Source organism: Carcharodon carcharias, chromosome 11 (genome assembly GCF_017639515.1).
Source record: "Carcharodon carcharias isolate sCarCar2 chromosome 11, sCarCar2.pri, whole genome shotgun sequence".
Lineage (NCBI taxonomy): Eukaryota > Metazoa > Chordata > Chondrichthyes > Lamniformes > Lamnidae > Carcharodon > Carcharodon carcharias.
Genome location: NC_054477.1, coordinates 100287099 through 100309188, shown reverse-complemented (window position 1 = coordinate 100309188; position 22090 = coordinate 100287099). Strand labels below are relative to the sequence as shown.

Here is a 22090-nt window from a genome sequence, read left to right as displayed (position 1 = left end):
ATCCCTTCATCCAAGTCATTAATATAGATTGTAAACAGCTGAGGCACCAGCACCGATCCCTGTGGCGCTCCATTCGTTAGTTTGCCAACCTGAAAATGGCTCATTTATCCCAACTCTGTTTCCTGTTAGTTAACCAGTGCTTTATCCATTCTAATATATCACCTCCAACACCATGATCTCTCATCTTGTGTAATAACCTTTAATGTGGTACCTTATCAAATGCCTTTTGCAAATCTAAATACACATCTACTGATTCCCCATTGCCCATCCTGCTTGCTACATCCAAAGAACTCGTCAAACAAGATTTCCCATTCATAAAACCATGCTATTCACAGTGCATAGAAATGATTTGGAATTGAGACCAGAAACACCACTAGCAAAGTCCACAAATATCAATGCTTGGCTGTACTCTTATTTTCTCAATGTTCTGCTACTACTTCCTTAATTGATTCTAGACTTTTTCCAATGACAGAAGTTAGGCTAACTAGCCTATAGTTTCCTGCTTTGTCTCCTTTCTTGAATAAAAGCATTATGTTTGCGGTTTTTCAGTATGCTGGGACCTTCACAGAATCTAGGGAATTTTGGAAGATTACGAACAATGCATGCACCATCTCTGCAGTCACTTTTTAAAAAATCCTTAGATGCATGCCTTGAGGGCCAGGGACTTGTCAGTCTTTAGTTTCAGTTGTTTCCTTAGTACTTTTTTTCTCTAATGCCAGTGATTATTTTATGTTCCCCTCTTCCTATTGCCCCTTGAATTTCTACCATTTGTGGGATGCTTTTATGTCTTCTATCCAATACAGATACTAAATACCTGTTCAAAATTTTTCCTCATTTCCCATTATTAATTCCTAGTCTTCAATCTCCAAGGGACCAACATCTACTTTAGCTACTCTCTTTCCTTTTATACAAATGCAAAGCTCTTACTGGCTATTTTTATGTCTTGCTAATTTACTCTCCTATTCTAATTACTCTTATTTTAATTCCTCTCTATTATTTTAGGCATCCTTTTCTGGTTTCTAAAAGGTTCCCAATCTTCTACCCTACCGCTAATCTTCACATCATCGTACATCTTTTCTTTCAGCTTGATACTATCCTTAACTTCCTTAGTTAGCCACAGATTGTTCTTTCTTCTTGTAGATTCTTTCTTTCTCAATGGAATATATTTTTGTTGAGAATTAAGAAAATGTTTCCTTAAATTCTTACCACTGCTCATCTACCATCTTATCTTTTAACCTATTTTTCCAGTCTGCTTTAGCTAACTCAGTTTTCATATATTTATAGAACAGTCAAATCGAAAGCACAGTTTTAACCCAGGAATTTTCTGCTCTGTACTGCTGCTCATCATACCATGTGGCACATTTCCCCACTAGACTACAAGGAAAACCTAATTTTTGGATTGTTACAGAATGTTAAATTACAGGACTCTAGAGAGCTGTCCTTATGTACAGGAATCATAGCTTTGTGCTGGAGAGAATGAACCAACATACATGAAATCAATCTGATCCAAAGTTGGTCCGAATACAAAGAAAACATGGAATGCTCAAGACTGATACTCATATCGTAGTGACGAGAGCCAAAATCTAATGGATATATTTTCTGTAGTACAGAACGTGCTGCCATTTCAGGAAAGTATATAGATTTACCATCACCGCTTAGGACTTTGCCTCCTGTGTACACATCCCAAAATCTACTTATCATTACTGCTGCCACAAATTTTGTTGCTCTCAGCAATTTATTCACCAATATTCACAGGTCATGATACGCATTTTGGAGGTAATTGCCTTATATTCACTTCCTTAGTCTCTCAGATCTGTGTTTGCCCACATTAATTGCCACTTGTTACTCAAAGTCCTCCCAATTTATGAAGATATTTGGTTTGGTTCACCATTTCCCTATCATTTGAACCCCGCCACCAAACCACCCTGCCCCAACAACCCTCAACTTAATTTGATATTTGCAAACTTTGTTAATAGTGCTTGTCTCAATTCCAAATCATTTATATGCACAGTGAATAGCAATGACCCCAGGCCTCAAAAGCACAATTCTTGTGACCCTTTGCCATGTCAGAGCTCCATTCATGCACACTTTGTTTTTATTATTTAAGCTAATTTATAGTCAACGATTGAGGTAAGGAAGATGCTAATTTCGCAGCATAAAGTGCACCACCTTCCTGATGAACTGTACAAAAACAAGGTTGAAAGCAAAGCACATCTTCGTGTTAGATTGTTAAATCTGCAGCAGCACCAAGGAAACTGTGTGCTCTGAGGTCATAGCATCATTCATAGATTCCTAAGAGAGATTCCACCAAACCACGAAGCAAAACTATTCAGAAAAGCAGGTAACGGTTGAAGTGTCAAGATTCACATAACCAGCAAGTAACCCATCATGGAAGGTAGATACCACATGCTTAACAACATTACGTTGTTACCTTAATACTGACTCCACTTCAGTGCAAGTGGAGCTTGCCAGCTCAGGCCTGTTACTTTAACCAATATTCATTGGAGATGTGGATGAAACTGCGAATGAGCATTCACCTTCATCATCTGATACTTTATGTTATGTATAATGTTTTATTAATGGTGTGGAGCAAATGGTTCACTCATCAACTCAACACTGGAACACTAATTACTCAGTTTTCAAACCTGCCAGAGTAGTCAGCCAGAAGTTCAAAGTATTTTCCTTTTCCCTAAAATTAATACAGAAATTATAGCTAACAATTGGAGTGCAGCATTTCTATAGCTATTCCATTTAAATACCACGACATACTCCACTTGCCTACCCTGAACACTTCAGTGATGTTGGGACTATATATTACATTTTTGCTAATACAGCAGTGCACTACCAGTTACTAAACCATGAGTACTAAGCTATTATGTTAGTTTCATCACTGGGATTCATAATTAGCAGGCATGAGTATGCAGTTTGTTTCACTTCCATGGCTTTAAAATCCAGGAACCTAAAATAAAAGCTAATACAGGTCAGTATAGACAACCATGAAACAGGACATTCCTTCACTCTAATTCTTAACCAGAGCAGAACAGTTCTTATTTCTTACTTCACCAAAGATCAGGAAAATACTCCCCCCACCCCACCTCTCACATTTGGGCCTGGAGTTTTAGTGCATTTTTGCCAAAAATTATCATAGAATTTTAAGTACAATTTGCATTAGTTACAAAAATATTGTGTTGGAAGCAGGTCTCCACTCCCAACCTCCTGCCTAAATTAATCACCATAGGGAGTTTCTGCTAATTACACTCACCTGCAGGCCTTAAGGGAGGCTTTAAAAATTAAGCTGGCATTATTTTTAAGTGCAAGTACACCAAAGGATACTTTCAAGGTTCTGATTCAATCTTTGTTTCAATTTACTAAGAAACTGGCTGCACGAAAATGATCTTATATATTCTTTAAAAGTGAATTCCAATAATTAAACATTTTTGATGAACAGTCATGACCTGAAATGTTAATGGTTTCTCTAAACGGAAGCTCTCAGACCTGAGTATTTGAAGCATTTTTTGTTTTTATTTCCAATGCTTTAAAAACAGATTGCCCTGAGGTGGTAGACTGTGATTAAAATATTTTTTGTGATAAACACATTTTCAGCACTTTTAATCACACTAAGTTATCATTCTCAAAGATATGATGGAAAAAAAATTAAAACAAAAATTATTTTGGCTTCAAATGCTATCCAATTGCACTAGCTCATGGCAGATCTAGCATTTGGCGATAGGCAAACATATTTAAGTGGGAACCAGGGAGGGACGGATGGGGAGTGTGGAGAAAGCTTTTCAAAACAGGCGCAATTTGCAGGGGAATCGCTGCTGCGCCCAAAGCGGAAACTCTATACCATGATCCCTAAATTTAGTAACTTATGCCAAATATCACCACCATCTGAGCTGGCATATTCAATATGGTGCCCCAAGCTATAATGTGGTTGATATCAATGTTTTAGTTCAGCCAAGTAGAAATATTGTTAAATCCAACAATGGACAAGACAACTAAAAAAAAAAATCACTGCATGCAGTCTGATTAAAAATGATAAAGTAAGCAGTGTTCCCACAGAATCAGGGCACTTGTTTCGCCCAATTCTGGCCATTATAAAATATACCTAGTAACCATGGGCCAGTTAAAAAGAACCCAGCTATATTAGAAAAACACACTAGTTGTACAAAGTGGGCTCAGGCTGCCAACGAAGGTCAGTAACTTGAAAAAAATGTTTTTGGCTTGCAGAACAAAATAAATGAAAACCACAATATAATGTCCCTGACCTCACATGCAAGAGGGAAACTCTTTCAAGTTCAATACAACTAACAGCTTGTCTCTATTTAGGCTTGTTTTAGATCTAGTCTGCACCAGCACACATGCATCCCCCCTTCGCGTTGCCTTAAGTTACACTTGAGCTCTTTGACTCAAAAGGCCTGGAAGAGATTAAGTGCCCGACCGCAAACAAAGTCCTGGCACACACTTAAGCCTGTCTGGGATACTTTGGCAGTGCTACGCGCAGACTTGCAAGCTGTGGGCCCACACAGGGAAAGCAGGAATAAAAATTTACATGGGCACACCAAGGTGCTATAAACAGTTCCCTAAAGCAAACAGATGCTCTTCGACAGATGTGGAACGTTTCTCAGGAAGATATTCTTCCTCCACCATATTCTACCAGAGTCCTTATAGCTATTACCTCTGAAGGTGACGACATGCAATGGAACAGACAGCAACAGTGACTAAGCACTCAGTTTTGCAATCAAAGCAGCCAAACAACGGCCAAGTGTTAAACCTGGTGCATTTATTCATTCGCTTGTAATGTTCATAAACCTACCTAGGGAAGGCGAGACAAATTAGTAAGATGAAAAACACACTGATGGATTATTACAGGCTTAGTGCTGTGGCAAAGGAAGAGTTAAAGCTACTCTGCAGTTTGGGGCCCATAGTGGTCGTTAGGTCAACACTTGTTAAGCTTCAAAGAGTTTATGTCCTCCCAGCCTGACCTGCTCAGTGATCTGCACACTGTTTTGATTTAGCTCCCGCCAGTCAGAGACTAGCGCAACAAAATACAGCAATCTGCTCAGTTAAAAATTTTCCACAAGGAATACTACAAAGTTTGGCTGGACAGCTAAAAAACAAGTCAAGCATTACCTGCAGCAAAGCTCACTTACCATAGCGAGGATCAAGCCTTGGGTCCAACCAAGAGGTGGTCTTGTTTTTGTGGTTTATGTAGTAAATCTCCCCATCTGGGGTAATGCCTTGCTCCCAGCCATCGGGAAGTGGGCCTGAACGAAAAGTAAAGGAATTTATGGTGGGCTGCTAAAAGTGAAATATTGCAAGCTCAACAATTACATGGCTACCAGAAAACAATATAAAAAAACCCCCCAAAAAATGAAAGTAAATTTGTTTTGACATAAAAAACAAAACAAAGAAACCAACTCTTGCTAAATAAATCTTTTAACTTGTGTTTTTTTGCAAAGATCTTGCCTGCAACAGTACAGGGAAAATCACTAGAGCATAATCTTGCTGGAATTAATTCATATATAGTTTTGAGACTTGCAATATTCTATTCAGATGCAGCCAGTAAATGAGCCCAATGGACCGGACATAACTAAGATTCAAATATTCCCCATGTATTCAGCAAAGGGAGGTTGAGGGTAAGAAATATAACTACATTAGGAAATGTGTAGTTATTAAACAGGGTAGAAAACTGATGGCTGTAAGACCTTAGTGTCAAATGTTAACCTTTTAATAAGCACAATACAATAGTGCATTCTGCTAGCTTAGCAAAGATGTCCCCTCCCACTTGATTCACCCACATGGGGAATTCTCTGATAAGGTGCCAACTGGTGGACTTGTCGTAACTTGGGAAGTAGGGCTGGTGGGGAGAAAGGAGAAAAGTGAACCCACAAAGGAATTGTTCACCCATAACTGTTCTAGTCAGTTAGGTGCCTGCTATCCCATAAATTGAGAGGGTGGGCAATTGAAGTAGGTGAGAGAGCAAGGCAGGGGGTGGTGGTGGTGGGGTGGGGTGGAAGGTGGTTTGAAGTTTTTTTCTCTTTTTTAGAAAACGTTCATCAGAAATTGGTTATAACTTTATTTTTGTCAAGCATAATAATGCTACTGGTACTAGAAAATTCACAGCTCAGAATTTTTAAGCTAAGCTCTTGTGTACTTTGCTGAGCAGTTAATGTCACTAGGTATGCAAATTTTGCTGTAAAATGCTTCCATTCTTAATACTGTCATAATAGTCGAGTGACACATATGTTATTAGCTTGACTATGTATGAGAAGCAATTGTTTGAGCAAACAGCACTCAAACAAGTAAAAACGTTGCAATTAGCCCTCCACCAAAGCACCTAAAAATGACATGCAAGAATACAGGGTTGTTCTGACCAAAAGGTTGGTTAGTTTATCCAGATGAGTTATGCAAAATCAGTAAGATACCAGAATTCAATTACTGGCCTGTACCAAACTGGATGATTGCAAAGTGGCAATAAAGGTCTATAATTGATCTGTGCCCCTGGGTAAGGGAGGGAGAGTATGAATGTCCACCCAATGACTCCTACTTGAAGTATGGATGTATAGAAAAAAAGTTAAATTCAACATAGTTAGGATATCCCATTGGACCTGCCAATTTCACAGAATCACAGAATTGTTACAGTGTAGGAGGCGGCTATTTGGCCCATCATGTCTGCACCAGCTCTCTGAAAATTTTAACTTAATGCCAATCTCTTGCCTTTTCCCCGTAACCCTGTTTCTACTTAAATAATGTGCAATCATCCAATGAACTCTTGAAGGCGTCGATTGAACCTGCCTCCACCACATTTCCAGGCAGTGCATTCTAAACCCTAACTACTTGCTATGTGAAAAAGCTTTTTCTCACCACGCATTTGCTTCATTTGCAAAACACTAAAACTGTGCCCTCTGGTTCTCAATCCATTTACGAGCAGGAACAGTTTCTCCCTATCTACTCCGTCCAGACTCCTCATGATTTTGAAAACTTCTATCAAGTCTCCTCTTGGCCTTCTCTCCAAGGAAAACAGTCCCAACTTCTCCAATCTTTCCTCATAACTGAAGTGTCTCATCTCTGGAACCATTCTTGTAAACCTCTTCTTCACTCTCTCCAATGTGTTCACATCCTTCCTACAGTATGGCACCCAGAACCGGACATATTACTCTGGCTGAGGTCTAACCAGTGTCTTATATAAGGTTATCATAACCTCCCTGCTCTTGTACTCTATGCCCCTATTAATGAAGCCTGGAATATTGTATGCTTTAGATACAACTCTAACTGCCCTGCCACCTTTAAGGTACATATACACCCAGGTCTCTCTGCTCCTGCAGACTCTTTAAAATAGTACGCTTTAGTTTATACTGTCTCTCCACGTTCTTTGTACCAAAGTGTATCACCTCACACTTCTCCACATTGAACTTCATCTGCCACCTATCTGCCCACACTACTAATATGTCAATGTCCTTTTGAAGTTCTACACTATCCTCCTCACAGTTCACAATTCTTCCAAGTTTTGTCATCTGCAAATATGAAATTGTCCCTTGCACACCGAAAAATACCCATTAACCATTACGCTGTTTTCTATCTCTCAGTGAATTTTGTATCCATGTTGCTACTGTCCTTTTTATTCCATGACCTATAGCTTTCCTCATGCATTAATAAGTAACAAAACATGAGGGCATCTAGTGTCAAAAGAACAAGGAAGAATTGGGGAAGTGTAAATACCTCTAAATTTGGAAGTAACAAAACACACATCACGCACACTAGCGGGCTTAGGGTTTCTTACCATTCATGGAATACTAGCCCCAGAAAGTGAACGGAATTATACCAAACACACACACATCCACAAGTCAGTCTGAGTCAATTTCTGTGTAACAGATTCTAGTGGGTCACTTCGGTAGCTCAGTCTAAATTACTCCTGGAGAAAAACTATTCTAACATTCAAGGCACCAAGGAGCAGATCGTCTGCAAATTGCAGTTCAAATGCTGTAAACATGGAACAACCAGTGACTAGTTCCACTGGCATGATCATATTGGAATCATGTGTTGCTCAGTGACACAGAGTTTAATTGAAATGAGTTCCACCATAGTCCGTGAGAAAAGGGAAGTAGAAATTTAAAATTGTCAGTGAACCTTTATATAACTGTTTCTGGCCAAAAATAAAGAGAGAACCAGAAACAAACAGTGAAATTGGTATTACCATAGCACTTCAGGCATGCCTTCCTTTTGCCCCAGAGGATTCCACCCCAACACACCCTCAGCCACTGTGGCTGATAGAGTCCTCGACCATGTCCAATCTATTTCACACACCACCTCTCATTCCTTCCTCTCTCTCCCAGAACTACAACAGGGCTTCCCCCCGCTGCCTTGTCCTTACCTTCCACTCCCCCAGCCTCCATATTCAACCATTTTTGCCATCCTCAGCGTGATGCCATATCTTCCCTCTCCCCTTTCAGCATTGTGAAGGGACGTTTCCCTTTGTGACATCCTGATCTACTCCTCAGGTCACCCTCAACAACTCCACCCTTTCTAATGGTACCTTTCCATGCAAAGCCCACCCTTTTAACTACTGCCCTCTCACTGTTCGAAGCCCAAAACACTCCTAGATGAAACAGCGATTTATTCAGAACCACAGAACCATAGAAAAGTTACAGCAGAGACAGAGGCCATTCAGCCCATCATGTCTGAGCCAGCCATAAAAAGAGAAAAAAGCAGCTAGCTGTTCATTTTAATCCCACTTTCCAGCACCCTGGTCCATAGCCTTGTAGGTTACAGCACTTCAGATGCATAACCAGGTACCTTTTAAATGAGCATTTCAGACTCAACCACCAGTTTAGACAGTGAATTCCAAATGCCCACCACCCTCTGGGTGAGAAGGTTTTTCCTCATGTCTCCTCTAATCCTTCTACCAATCACCTTTAATCTATGCCTTCAGGTAAATTACCCTTCAGCTAGGGGAAACAGGTCTTTCCTGTCTACCCTATCTAGTCCCCTTGATTTTGTACACCTCAATTAGAACAGAGGCGGCTGAGGGGTGACCTAAGGAAAACAACTCTAGCCTATCCAATTGTTCTTCATAGCTACAATTTTCAAGCCCTGGCAACATTCTTGTAAATCTCCTCTGCACTCTCTTCAGAATAATTGTCCTTCCATAATGTGGTGACCAGAACCATACACAAAATTCCAGCTGTGGCCTAAGCAACATTTTATACAGCTCCAGCATTACATCCCTGCTTTTGTATTCAATACCTCATCCAATAAAGGAAAGCATTCCATATGCTTTCTTTACCACCTTATCCACCTGTCCTGCTACTTTCAGAGACCCTTGGACATGCACTCCAAGGTGTCTTACTTCCTCTACCCCTCTCGATATCCTCCCATTGAGTATTCCGTAGCTTTTTTTGCCCTCTGTAAATTACCTCACTTCTCTGGATCGAATTCCATTTGCCACTTTTCTGCCCACTCAACCAGACCATTCTTATAATTCCGGAGACGAGTTATCCTCTTCACTATCAACTATAAGGCCAGTTTTTGTGTCACCTGCAAATTTCCTAATCATGTCTCCCACATTTCAGTACATTAACATATATGACAAACAACAAGGGCCCCAATACTGAGCCCTGTGGAACTTCACTGGATGCAACTTCAAAACAAAAACATTCATCAATCATTACCTTTTGCTTTCTGTCACTGAGCCAATTTTGGATCCAACTCACCACCTTCTCCTATATCCCATGAGATCTCACTTTTCTGCCCAATCTGCCATGTGGGACCTTGTCAAATGCTTTACTAAAACCCATGTAGACATCTACTGCACTATCCTCATTGATCTTCCTCGTTACTTTTTCTTCTTCAAAAAATTAAATTAGTAAAACACTATCTTCCCCTAACAAAACCACACTGACTAGCCCTCAGCAATCCATACCTTTCTAAGTGACAGTATATCCCATCGCTCAGAACTGATTCCAATAATTTGCCCACCACTGAAGTCTGACTGACTGACCTATAATTTTCTGGCCTAACCCTCGCATCCTTTTTAAATAATGGTATATGTGCAGACCTCCAGTCTTCTGGTACCTTGCCTGTATCTAGTGAGGACTGGAAAACTATCCTCAGAACATCTGCTACTTCCTCCCTGGCTTCCTTTAATAACCTGGGATACAATCCATCCGGCCCTGGTGATTTATCCACCTTCAAGGATGCCAGTGCCTCCAGTATTTCCTCTCTCATTATGCTTATTGTATCTAATATTTCACACTCTTCCTCTTTAACTAGAATGTCTGCATCATCCCTCTCCTTAGTGAAGACAGAGATGAAGTACTCATTGAGAACCCTGCCTATATCTTCAGCTTCAACACACAAGTTAGCATGTATACCTCTAACAGGACCTACCCTATCCTTAGTTATCCTACCTGTACTTTCAATCTAATCTAGTGTATTCACACTTCTTTACATAGGGGAGACCAAATGCAGACTGGATGACCACTTTGTGGAACATCTTTTTCCTGTGTGCAAGCCTGACCCAGAGTTTACAATCACCTGTTATTTAATTCTCCATCTTGCTCCCACTCTGACCTCTATCTTTGGCCTGCTGCAATGTTCCATGTAGTGCAATGCAAGCTTGAGGAATAGCATCCCATCTTTTGACTGGGCATTTACAGGCCTCTAGATTCACATGAGTTCAACAATTCTAGATAGTCACTTCTACCCCCATTTTGTTTCATTTGGCTTTGATAGTTTGGCTTTTTTCCCCTCTCGTTTTTCATATTTTCTATGCTTTGCATTCAGGCAGTAGCCATTCAGGGTCCTGCTACTCACACCTCCTCTAGCCACATCTTTTTTGTATTTTTACATGTCCCATTAACATCCACTTTCACCTTGCATAATTAAATCTGTTTGCCATTTAATATATCCTGCCCTCTACCAAAACAATGATTTTCCCTTTTAATCTTCTCACCACCATCCCTCACCTAATCATAGGGTATTATATTTCTAACTTCTATCAGTTCTGATGAAAGGTCACAGATCTGAAACATTAACTCTCTTTCTCTCTCCACGGATGCTGCCAGATCAACTGAGCATTTTCAGTATTTTGTTTTTATTTCAGATTTTCAGCATCCATAGCATTTTGTTTTTGTATTAAATATAAATTGCTAATAGTTATTGCATTTTGGTTGATAAACGACTGCCTGTTTTAAACAGTGGGAATGGATATATACAGATGCATACCTATAGATACATATATATCTATACATTTACACATATACAAGGCTTCTTACTTTTTTAAAACCATCAGCCTAAATAATGAGGACTGGATGTATATGTTACTGTAAGGCTCACAATTAAGCGAGTTATATTCTCACCTTATGCCTACATGTACACTTTGCAACAGAATCCACTGGACAGCAATAAGGAGCAATACAGATTTGTCCATCCTAACCAAGCAGAGTGAAGACAGTTTGAACTCTAATACTGTCAGTCAGCTCATCCTCTGCTGAGTTGCTCATCGGATAAACTCATTAGGACTACAGGGATAGCTGCAAGTTCTTAATTTCCAGATATAAAAACTTCACCTCCAAGTGACCCACTCTTCAGATGCTTCATGAAACACAACATTCTGAATCTGGCCCATAAGATTTGTAAAAACAACAGCCCATGGTCAATCTCAATTTTCTTGTCTAACCAGTGAGGAACTAACCTATTTCTTCCTATCAGCAGAGTTGAGGTCCTGTAAGGGATACAATGAGCATAAACTTATAGCCTGCTGCTCTGAGAAAACCATCATATGCATGATGTGGATAGAAAGCAACAGCCAGATAAACTATGTAGAAACATGGGTTCACTTCATGCCAGGTTTTATAAACACCACCATGCTGCATCTCAACTCAAAATGTGCCATTAAACCTTTTTTTTAAAATCTGGCTAGACTATCTTTCCTGTACAGAAATCTTAAACTCTCAATTCTTCAAGCTAATATCTAATATTCCATTGCTGAAGGATTACTTCCAATTAAATGATGCCTCAAATTGAAGTTGAAGCACAGACAATTATTAGGCACTAACACATGATATTCTCTAACAATGGGAACACATTAGAAATACATTGTCAACATATTTCGTTATGCTCATTTGTATCTTTGAAAAAATATATAAACAATTGCTTTGACCCCCTTTCCAATTATCTCCCAATCTCTCAAAGGCAGTGAACCATCCTGGAGTATGACAGACTTCACACACCTTACGCAAATGGTTATTCTCCTTGCATGAGCTTAAATGGTAAGAATCAGCAAACTATTGGGCTTTAATGGACATTGACCTCCCTCTGTACTGTGCGTTTCTATCAGCTCATCATGTCTACGTCAGGTCTTACTATCAGACCCGTCCAATTAGGCCCACTTCCCATTCTTTCCCCAGTGCCCTGTAAATTTTGCCTTTTCAAGTATGTATCCCTTTTGAAAACTACTATTGATCAGTTCCCACAGGTAGTGTAATTCTTTCGAGTACAAACACGTTTCCATCTGTTCCTATTCAGATGAAGTTACATTGTTTCATAGTTTGCCATTGTGAGATTTGAACTCTTGATCTTGGGGTTACAAGCCCAGTAACATAACCACTTGGCTATTTAGGCCAAGCGTAACTTTTTCAAGTACAAACCCGTTTCCATCTGTTTCAGATGAAGTTACATTGTTTCATAGTTTGCCATTGTGAGATTTGAACTCTTGATCTTGGGGTTACAAGCCCAGTACCATAACCACTTGGCTATTTAGGTCAAGCCCGCACAGGTAGTATAACTCTTTCGAGTACAAACCCGTTTCCATCTGTTTCAGATGAAGTTACATTGTTTCATAGTTTGCCATTGTGAGATTTGAACTCTTGATAATCTTTTAAATGAAAACCAATTCAACAAAATTGGGATAAATCAGGCACAGCCCCTAATTCAGGACAGCTGTAAAACCAAGAACAAAGTTTAAAGGACACTTACAAACTTTAAATCAAAATGTGATTAAAGGGGTCAACAAAACAAAAATTACATTGTTTCATAGTTTGCCATTGTGAGATTTGAACTCTTAATCTTGGGGTTACAAACCCAGTACCATAACCATTTAAGAAGATGTAACTCTTTCGAGTACAAACATGATTCCATCTGTTCTCAGATGAAGTTACATTGTTTCATAGTGAGATTTGAACTCTTGATAATCTTTTAAATGAAAACCAAATCAACAAAATTGGGATAAATCAGGCACAGCCCCTAATTCAGGTCAGCTGTAAAACCAAGGACAAAGTTTAAAGGAACCTTACAAACTTTAAATCAAAATGTGGTTAAAGGGGTCAACAAAACACCCCAGTCCCCGCGGTGGCCACCGAGCACAGAAGGCCTCGAGAGTGTCAGCAGACACCGCGTGCTCCCTCTCCAGGGACATCCGGCAGCGAACGTAGCCGCGGAAGAGGGACAAACAATCGGGCGGGACTCCCCCGTCGATCGCCCGCTGCCTGGACCTGTTAATGGCCAACTTGGCCAGGCCCAGGAGCAGGTTCACGAGGAGGTCCTCCTCCTTCCCGACCCCCTTCCGCACCGGGTGCCCATAGATCAGGAGCGTGGGGCTGAAGTGCAAACAAAACATCAATAAAAGGTTTTTCAAATAACTAAAAAGGGAGTGCAGCCTACAACACCCTATGTATACATGGTCCACGGACTCCACAAGACCGCAAAAAGGGCACATGTCCTGAGAGTCCGTGAACCTATGCATCCTCTTATTATAGGGGACTGCTGCGTGCAACACCCTCCAACCCAGGTCCCCGATAGAAAGGGGGAGGACACCTCCGTAGAGGGCCTCCCATCGGGGGCCTCCGCCACCGGACGGCAACAAGGCACGCCAGGGTGTGTCCGGGTGACGGACAAGGGCGAGAAAATGGAAGGTGTGCAGCAGCAGTCCGTACAAAAAGCCCCTCTTTGCCGTGCCAAAAGGCACGGAGGGCATGTCCCTGAGGCGGTTCATATTGCGGGGCACCAGCACCCGAGGGAGGGTTCGGGGCTTGGGGCCAATGTGGAATTCTGTCTGAACAGAGGAACGTTCAGACGGAAGACCACCGCGCACCTGGGCCACCTCAAGACCCAAAATAGCGTCGGGTCCGAGCACAACCGTTCTCAGGTCTTGGATGGCATCGGCTGCGACCTGGACACTCACAGACGCGCGTCGCGCCAACTCCTGCGGGAGCATCCAGCCCAATCCTCCGCCACCCAGCACGTCCCCGATCCTGGTCACCCCTGCGGCCACAGCCCTCCTCTCCGCCAACCACTGAAAAGGACGGAGGGGCTAAGAAGATGTAACTCTTTTGAGTACAAACACGTTTCCATCTGTTCCTATTCAGATGAAGTTACATTGTTTCATAGTTTGCCATTGTGAGATTTGAACTCTTGATACTCTTTTTGAGTAAACCTGTTTCCATCTGTTTCAGATGAAGTTACATTGTTTCATAGTTTGCCATTGTGAGATTTGAACTCTTGATCTTGGGGTTACAAACCCAGTACCATAACCACTTGGCCATTTAGGCCTTAAGAAGTAACTCTTTCGAGTACAAACCCATTTCCATCTGTTTTTCAGATGAAGTTACATTGTTTCATATTTTGCCATTGTGAGATTTGAACTCTTGATACTCTTTCGAGTACAAACCTGTTTCCATCTGTTTCAGATGAAGTCACATTGTTCCATAGTTTGCCATTGTGAGATTTGAACTCTTGATCTTGGGGTTACAAACCCAGTGCCATAACCACTTGGCTATTTAGGCCAAGCCCGCACAGGTAGTGTATTCCAGGTCTCATCAGCTCTCTGCTTAAACTAGTCTTATTACCCATGGGGTTTTATGCCAATTATCTTGGACTGTTTTCACCTGCCAGTGGAAGCATCAAGCATCCATACATAGAGAGGTCACTGGACAGCAATGAAGAGTGTTGCTCTGACAAAGATTAACTAATTCATTATGCATTAGAGGTGTTATTTAGTCTGTATGGTTCAGTGGGGGGATTGCATGCTGTTTTGGGAATTTCATTACAGGAAGAATGTTAGAGTTTTGGAAAGATCCAAGAGTGTGCTATCAAAGCAGCCCTCACCAACCCTGTGCAAAATTGTCTTTAAACACCACCACCACCCCCCACCAACAACTGGGACTGAAAAGTTGGGTGGGGGTGTGGGTGGGGGAGAAAAGAGAAATCAAGCAGAGGATTTCAACATTAGATAAACTCTTCAGATGATCGCTAGATGATCGATATATGACTACTACTATTTGTTGATTGATGATCAACGTGGTGTGAACATACAATTAGCTCAAGAATTAAGGGATATATTAGAATGAATTATTTAAGCTTTCAGATCATGGGATGCAGATCTAGAGGGGTCAACAGGGGATAGAATATAACACTTTTAAAAATAAATTAGCAAGTTCTTGACAAAGAATGAAAAAAGGCAATGCTGGAATACACAGATCATCAGAAAGCATTTGTGGAAAGATAAACAGTTAACATTTCAGGTTGACAACCTTTCCTCAGAACCCTGGATTTGAAAAGAGCCCATGTTCTTGAAGGAAGTTTGCTTCAATGTATGTGTACTTTCCAAACAATAGACTTCCCTCTACTCTTTCCAACGAAGTATCATGTCCACCTTCCTTTTCTATCCCACTCCTGGTCTAAATTTATAGCTGGGGAGTAACAAGAGCCCATGAAACACTTACTTAAGTCTCTACATCTGAGCAAGGTAAAATGGAAGTTTCCATCTCTCATTTAATATTTAAGTTCTTGATTTCTCCTATCAGTTAGGAGTCATTTCCCCTACCCATCTGAGCAATAAGCCAAGAATTTATGAACTACATTTCCTGTTCCAACTCAAGCTGTCATCTCATCACCTCCAATCCATACTCTCATTTGACAGCAGTACAATCCTGCGCAGCATCTCAACCAGTTCCATTCCCCCCATTACAATTACATACCAATTACCAACCCCCAACACACTACTATATTTCCCCTCTTTGGTGACTTCTCTCCAACATACAGTGATCCGAGTTCTATATCCCCAACAGCCCATTTTACTAGACAATTTTACTTGGCAATGCATGTGGGAAAACATTGCCAATTGGACTTAAGTCATGCAGGGTTGGAGGATAATGGAATCTATACGAAGAAGTGGAGAAGAAGAAAGTTGAAGATTCAAATTGGAGGAGATTGCAAGGAAACAGGGAAGGAAAATTCAGAAACAAACACAGAAAATCCTGGAAAAACTCAGCATGTCTGACAACATCTGTAGAGAGAGAAACAGAGTTGACATCTCAAGTCCCTCTGACCCTTTTTCAGAGCTGGAAAATTCAGATCTGTGGACTGAGGGTTAAGGGAGCTTAGGCATGGAACAGCCAATTATTAAGCGAGAAGAAATACCTTCAGTCTCCTTACGCATGCGCAGACACAGTGCTCTTAAAATTCTGATGATTGCATGACAGTAGATGATGCCGTGAGTGAGTGGTGCTCCATCCAATGATGCAATGATAAAACTGTTGTTTCCCTGCAGCAGCTATTGAAAATTGTGATCTCATATTTTGAGATTCTTTACTGGCCTTCATACTTATAAACTGATAGAGTTCTCTTACATTTTGCATAAGATAATAGATATCTACATGTCCCAATTTCCTTTTCTGCCACACTCTCTAACAATTCTCATAACACAAGCCTGTATTTCCGATCATGTCCCAGTATTGGTGGTATTGATTAAAAAACACATGCAGGATCCAAAACAAAGCAGGGAAGAAAATCAACTTATTAGGAAAACTTTGAACTAATCTATAAGTGACCATATTCTAAAACCCTGAACACCACTACAGCCTTAATGTATATCTTGCAGTTTGCTGCAAACCAAGTTATGAGGTGACAATGATCAAGAGTGGCTAGTAACACTATCTGCCATTTCTTGATGCTCTGTGTCATTTAAAACTTCAAACTTACAATTTAAAAATCAGACTTACATGTCCTCTTAGACAGGTTTATACTTTTTACACCTTTTCATCCACTTACACCCCTCAAAAACAAGGAGAGAGAGAAAGCACGAAAGGGATGGTGGCAAGGGGGGTGGGTGGGGTGGGGGGAACCGACTTCGAAAAATCCTGTGACCCACGTGTAGTCAGAAAAGTGCTTGCGAATGAGTGTATCTGACCACTCATGAGTATGCTGTTGGGTGTTAAGATAGAATGGGCAAGTTCATGGGTAATTCAGTGATGTCTTTCTCTTTGTAAATAAAATCTTGTATGTTTGTTGCAAACATTTTTTTTAATGGTATATGCAGTTTTGTGGGTATTTGAAGCAAAATGATTACTTAAACATTGAATGTTTGCAAGGATTCAATTAGTTGCCTGTGTTTGCAAATTAAGTGAACCTTTCTGTAATGAAGAGATTGAATTTAAAGACTTTCTTTCCAATTGTTTTTTTTTAGTGAATACAAGAATTGAGCCAGTGATAGTGATATAAATTGCCTGATTACATTTGTGAGAAAAGCAACTAAAGTCGATTGCTTCAAATACAATTTTTAAAAAAATGAGCAGTACACTGAGCACGTGCAAAAGATAAAACATTATAGATGATCAATTCAGAAAACCAATGCTTAAAATGTTAATTAGTGCTAGTTCTTTCAAGGTCAATAACAATACGCATTGACAAATATATAAGAGCACCACACGTACAAACAAACTTCAGACGTAAACAGAATCTACAACCTTGCTTTGAAAACTGACATCAAAATTTTCTCTTAAATCAAAGTCAGATCTCAGAACATTTTTGAATGAAAACTGAATTACTTGCATGGAATACTTTGAAATTACAATCCAAACAGACCATTCAGCCCACTCACAACCAGTCCATGTTGGTGCTTATCTGCCATGAACAGCAGTTATCATCCTCTCTCTCCATATCCTTTAATTCTCTTTTCCTTCAACCATCTATCTAGCCTATTCTTAAATACTGACACAAGAGTCTGCTTTGATCACCAAGTCTGGCAGTACATTGTACAGCTTCACAGCCCCCTGTCCCAAATTTCTTTCATTTAATCGTGTATCAATATCCATTTCTTCTGGACCCCTCAATCACTGGAAACCATCTGGCTCTATATATTTTATTGCTTCGTAAATTTAAGTATCTTTGATATCATCCCATAATCTCATCTGCTCCAACAGAAATAGATCCAATATTTCATGTCCTTCTGAATTTGTATTCCTTCATACAAGGTCATGTCCTAGTAAATCTGTGCTGTACCCCTATCATCATCTCCCTATAGTGTGGAGTCCAAAATTACACACAGCACTCCAACTATTAGTCTTGCTATGGTTTTAAATAGATTACATTTTGATTTTCTTATTCTGTACCTCACGTCATAAAACTCATCATACAGTTAGTTTTATTTGTGGGGTGGGGAGGCGGTGGGGCTTATCCACTTGACATGCTGCTTTTCACAAAGAGATAAAAACAAAAAACTGTGGATGCTGGAAATCCAAAACAAAAACAGAATTACCTGGAAAAACTCAGCAGGTCTGGCAGCATCGGCGGAGAAGAAAAGAGTTCACATTTTGAGTCCTCATGACCCTTCAAAAGAACTGAGAACAACAATTCTGTTGAAGGGTCATGAGGACTCGAAACGTCAACTCTTTTCTTCTCTGCCGAGGCTGCTTTTCACGTCTTGTGAACCCAAACTCTCAAACGCCTCCGTTCTTCCACATCACCCAGCCTTCCCTACCCAAAACTATTTTTTTTTAAAAAAAAGGTACCTGCTCACATTTACTGACACTGAATTCCATCTGCCTTTATTTAGCCATTCCATCATCTTGTCAATATCACCTTGACCTCTCCTAACTTTCAGAATTACTTACTATCCCTCCTATTATAGTTTTGGCTGCAAATTTGAGCACCACTCTGTCTAGCTCTATATCTATAATCACTGATGAACACTGAACAATGGTCCCAGAACAGACACCTGTACAATGTTGAAAGTTGAGTTATTTTGTGGCCAAAGGAAGGAAGCTAGACAACTCAAAATTTAGTTAATGCAAAGCACTTGCAAAGGTCCTTTTTTTTCAGTGAAAACGGTACAGTCATTAAATCCATGTTCTGTATTTATTAATGCTCTATAGGGAAACATATGCACCTTTAAGCCAATCTTCTTTAATATGCTATCAATGCACTTCTTATGCCATACTTGCCAAATTAAATTCTACCTATAACTACCAAGCTGGTGACCATATTTCAAAATAGTATTGAAACTTTCCTCTAGATACTTCTGTCAGTCATTCAGCACATGGAGTATAACAACTGTTCTGCTAGGTGTTTTTAAAAAAAACTGTTCAAACAGACACATTAAAATTTACATCCACCATTAAACTAAAGAGTGAATAGGCTAAATTCTCATTGTAGCACTCCCAAGCATTAATTCCCGAAATTAGGAAGATTAGAAGGATGGCATTCTGAAAAGAGATCAAATGGGCAAAAAAAGCCCTTCATCATGTGAGCTTATGAAATGGTCAAGTGGTTGCTACAACTGCTCTTGCTTTGCAGTAAGACAAAATAATACATTTGGAAAGAGTTTGGGAACTTGTTTTACAAGTGTTGCTTCTCCCTCCATCTTATTCATTACCTTATCCACCCACTCCCGCACTCTTTCCAGCATTGCTTCTCTTTGCTTACCTGAAGACGTTGTGTTCATTAAGTTCTGCTGCAGAGACACTGGGCTGGCAGGAGTTGTTGAATTTAACACAGACATGGGTTTCCTTGGATCTTGCCATGTTGTCGTCTGTTCAATGTGACTATAATAAAAGAGAAAAAAAATCAGACAAAATGTTCGATGTGGACATTTCCTACCTCAAAATCAGAACGGAATGATTTTTCTGCTTAACTAACACAAGTTTACAGTTATCTATTCTATCTTAAAATTAATACTGGCTCTAAAATATTGCCAGAGCTCCTCAGTATGCAGTTCTGTCAAAAGCACATTGGTAAAGTCAAATCAGCTGTGTTCTGTGGGCCCCAGAGCTACCAAAACACTTACAAGAATAAAACAAAAAATTAATTTTTCAGTAAATTCCATACACACTACGGATGTCCAATTAATGAGTTTGTCTCAGAAAGCTTTTTCAACACGATCAGAAGGTTATTTATATGAAGCCTACAGTAAATTATATTTAAATATTAACTTTGGTGAGAAAGCAGCAAATAGAGATGAACATATCCATAGGTACGATATCAATTAGAACAATATTTGAAGAAAGGTGAATCTTGTGTTTTAAACCAGTCTCAGACCACTTTCAAATTTTTTAAGCAATGTAAATCATCACAGACAGCAATGGAAATGTGAAATGGATGATCAAAATAGTGAATTGCCCAGATTTTTTAAATTATAGATTTAAATATTGATTATAAAAATTTTAAATGTTCTCAAAAAGAATCCAAAATTTTGGTGTGTTTTATGATTGTCATATTTGCATCCATTTTGCTTCTCTCATTCTCCCAAGTCTGGTTTCTCCCTTTTATTTAGGTAGATTGAATACATCCATATAAAAAATAAACCCAAGAACACATGCAAATACAAAAAGGAAAAAATGGTCCTCGAACCTGATTATCCCACACTTTCCATGTACAAAATTTACTTTAAATGGGTGGTTAAAGTCCATAATAATCTTCTGTGTGTCTGTTTTACATAAAACTTCATTTTTAATAAAGCGAACCTAACAAGCCACTTCACCATTTAGCTTTCCCTGCTAGCCTCCAGGCTATCATTTTTGTCAACCCCTTCCCAGGCCTACAATACTGGAGCCACTGCACTAATGGAATATGCAATTATCTCAGTATATACTCATCCCTAAACAAATACTTGCCCAGTTCTTCAAAACATGCAGTCACAATTTAGCTGGGGCTAAGTTACATAAATCCAAATTGAACAGATCCTATGGATCTTTTATTGTTATAATAGAATTGCTGTCGCTGGACAGAGCGAGGCATGAACTGCAACATATCAAAGTGGCAGGCTATCATTTCCTCAGGGCAACAAATGTGACCTTGCCCACATTCCAAAAACAAATAAACATACAGCATTTCAATGGGTGAGTAGGACTGCATTTGATGAGTTCTGATTAAGATGACTAAATCTTGCACTGTGCTGTGATTCATTCTCTTGAACTCCTCTATAGTCTGAAAGAGATGTGCTTTTGTCAAATGATGAATTTTGTAGTATAATCTAACATACCCACATCCTTTTTATCTGCTCACCACAATCAAATTACAAACAAATGGACCCTCACCTTGTGCCAGGTTAATGTTTACACTTTACTGAATTTTTAAAAAAAAATATAAAACTCTCCATTGCGGAATACTTGATCATTCATTCTGTAACTCTTGAAAATTAACTACATGCCATTATCCTCCAGGTGCAATTAGTTGTTTAATCCACTGGGGAAGTTAAAAATTGTAGAATTTGCTCAATGAGTAGTCTGACTAGTTCACAGGACTGCTGAGGGTGAAGGTGGCTGCGTTACAAAATTTAAATAGATATGCTCAAAATGTTTGTCCATTACTTGCATACCACAGAACATGAACCACACCAGTGGCATGCATCTTAACAACTGAGCCCCACACACTGAAAAGCACAAAACTGCAGCATATCACATTTCATTTATATCATTTCATTTATAATAATGTGGTAAATGTAGTGAAACATTCCAAGGTGTGTTATCACAAAAAAATAATTGATGCCAATCTATATTAGGATATAGTAGGGCAGACAACCAAAGCCTTTTGTCAAAAATATTGGTTTCGAGTGTCTTAAGGGAGGAGAGAAGTGGAGAGGTTTTGGGAGGTAATTCCATAGCTCAGGGCTAGGCGTCTGAAGGGATAACCAATTGTGAAGCAATTAAAATTGGGGATGAGCAAGAGGCCAGAATTGGAGAAGTGTAACTGTCTGAGAGGTTTGTACAGTGGAGAAGAGGTCACAAAAATGGAAAGAGCAAGGAAGAAATTTAAAAATCAGGTTGTTGCTGCACCAAGACTCAATATAGGTCAGTGAGCACAGGGTTGGTGGGTG

General features: G+C 39.8%; 1 protein-coding gene across 6 annotated transcripts in view; it reads right to left on the bottom strand.

Annotated features, from left to right (window-relative positions):
• yap1 (Yes1 associated transcriptional regulator) overlaps positions 1–22090 on the bottom strand; it is a 168318-nt gene that overhangs the window by 44944 nt on the left and 101284 nt on the right. For 5 of the 6 annotated variants that reach the window (XM_041199405.1, XM_041199403.1, XM_041199406.1 and 2 more), the window contains exons 2-3: positions 19702–19820; positions 5154–5267 (exon numbers count right to left, since the gene is read on the bottom strand). In XM_041199405.1, coding sequence (XP_041055339.1) covers positions 5154–5267; positions 19702–19820 — 233 coding nt within the window. The remainder of the gene's footprint in view (positions 1–5153; positions 5268–19701; positions 19821–22090) is intronic. The other variant, XM_041199404.1, reaches the window with a different exon arrangement.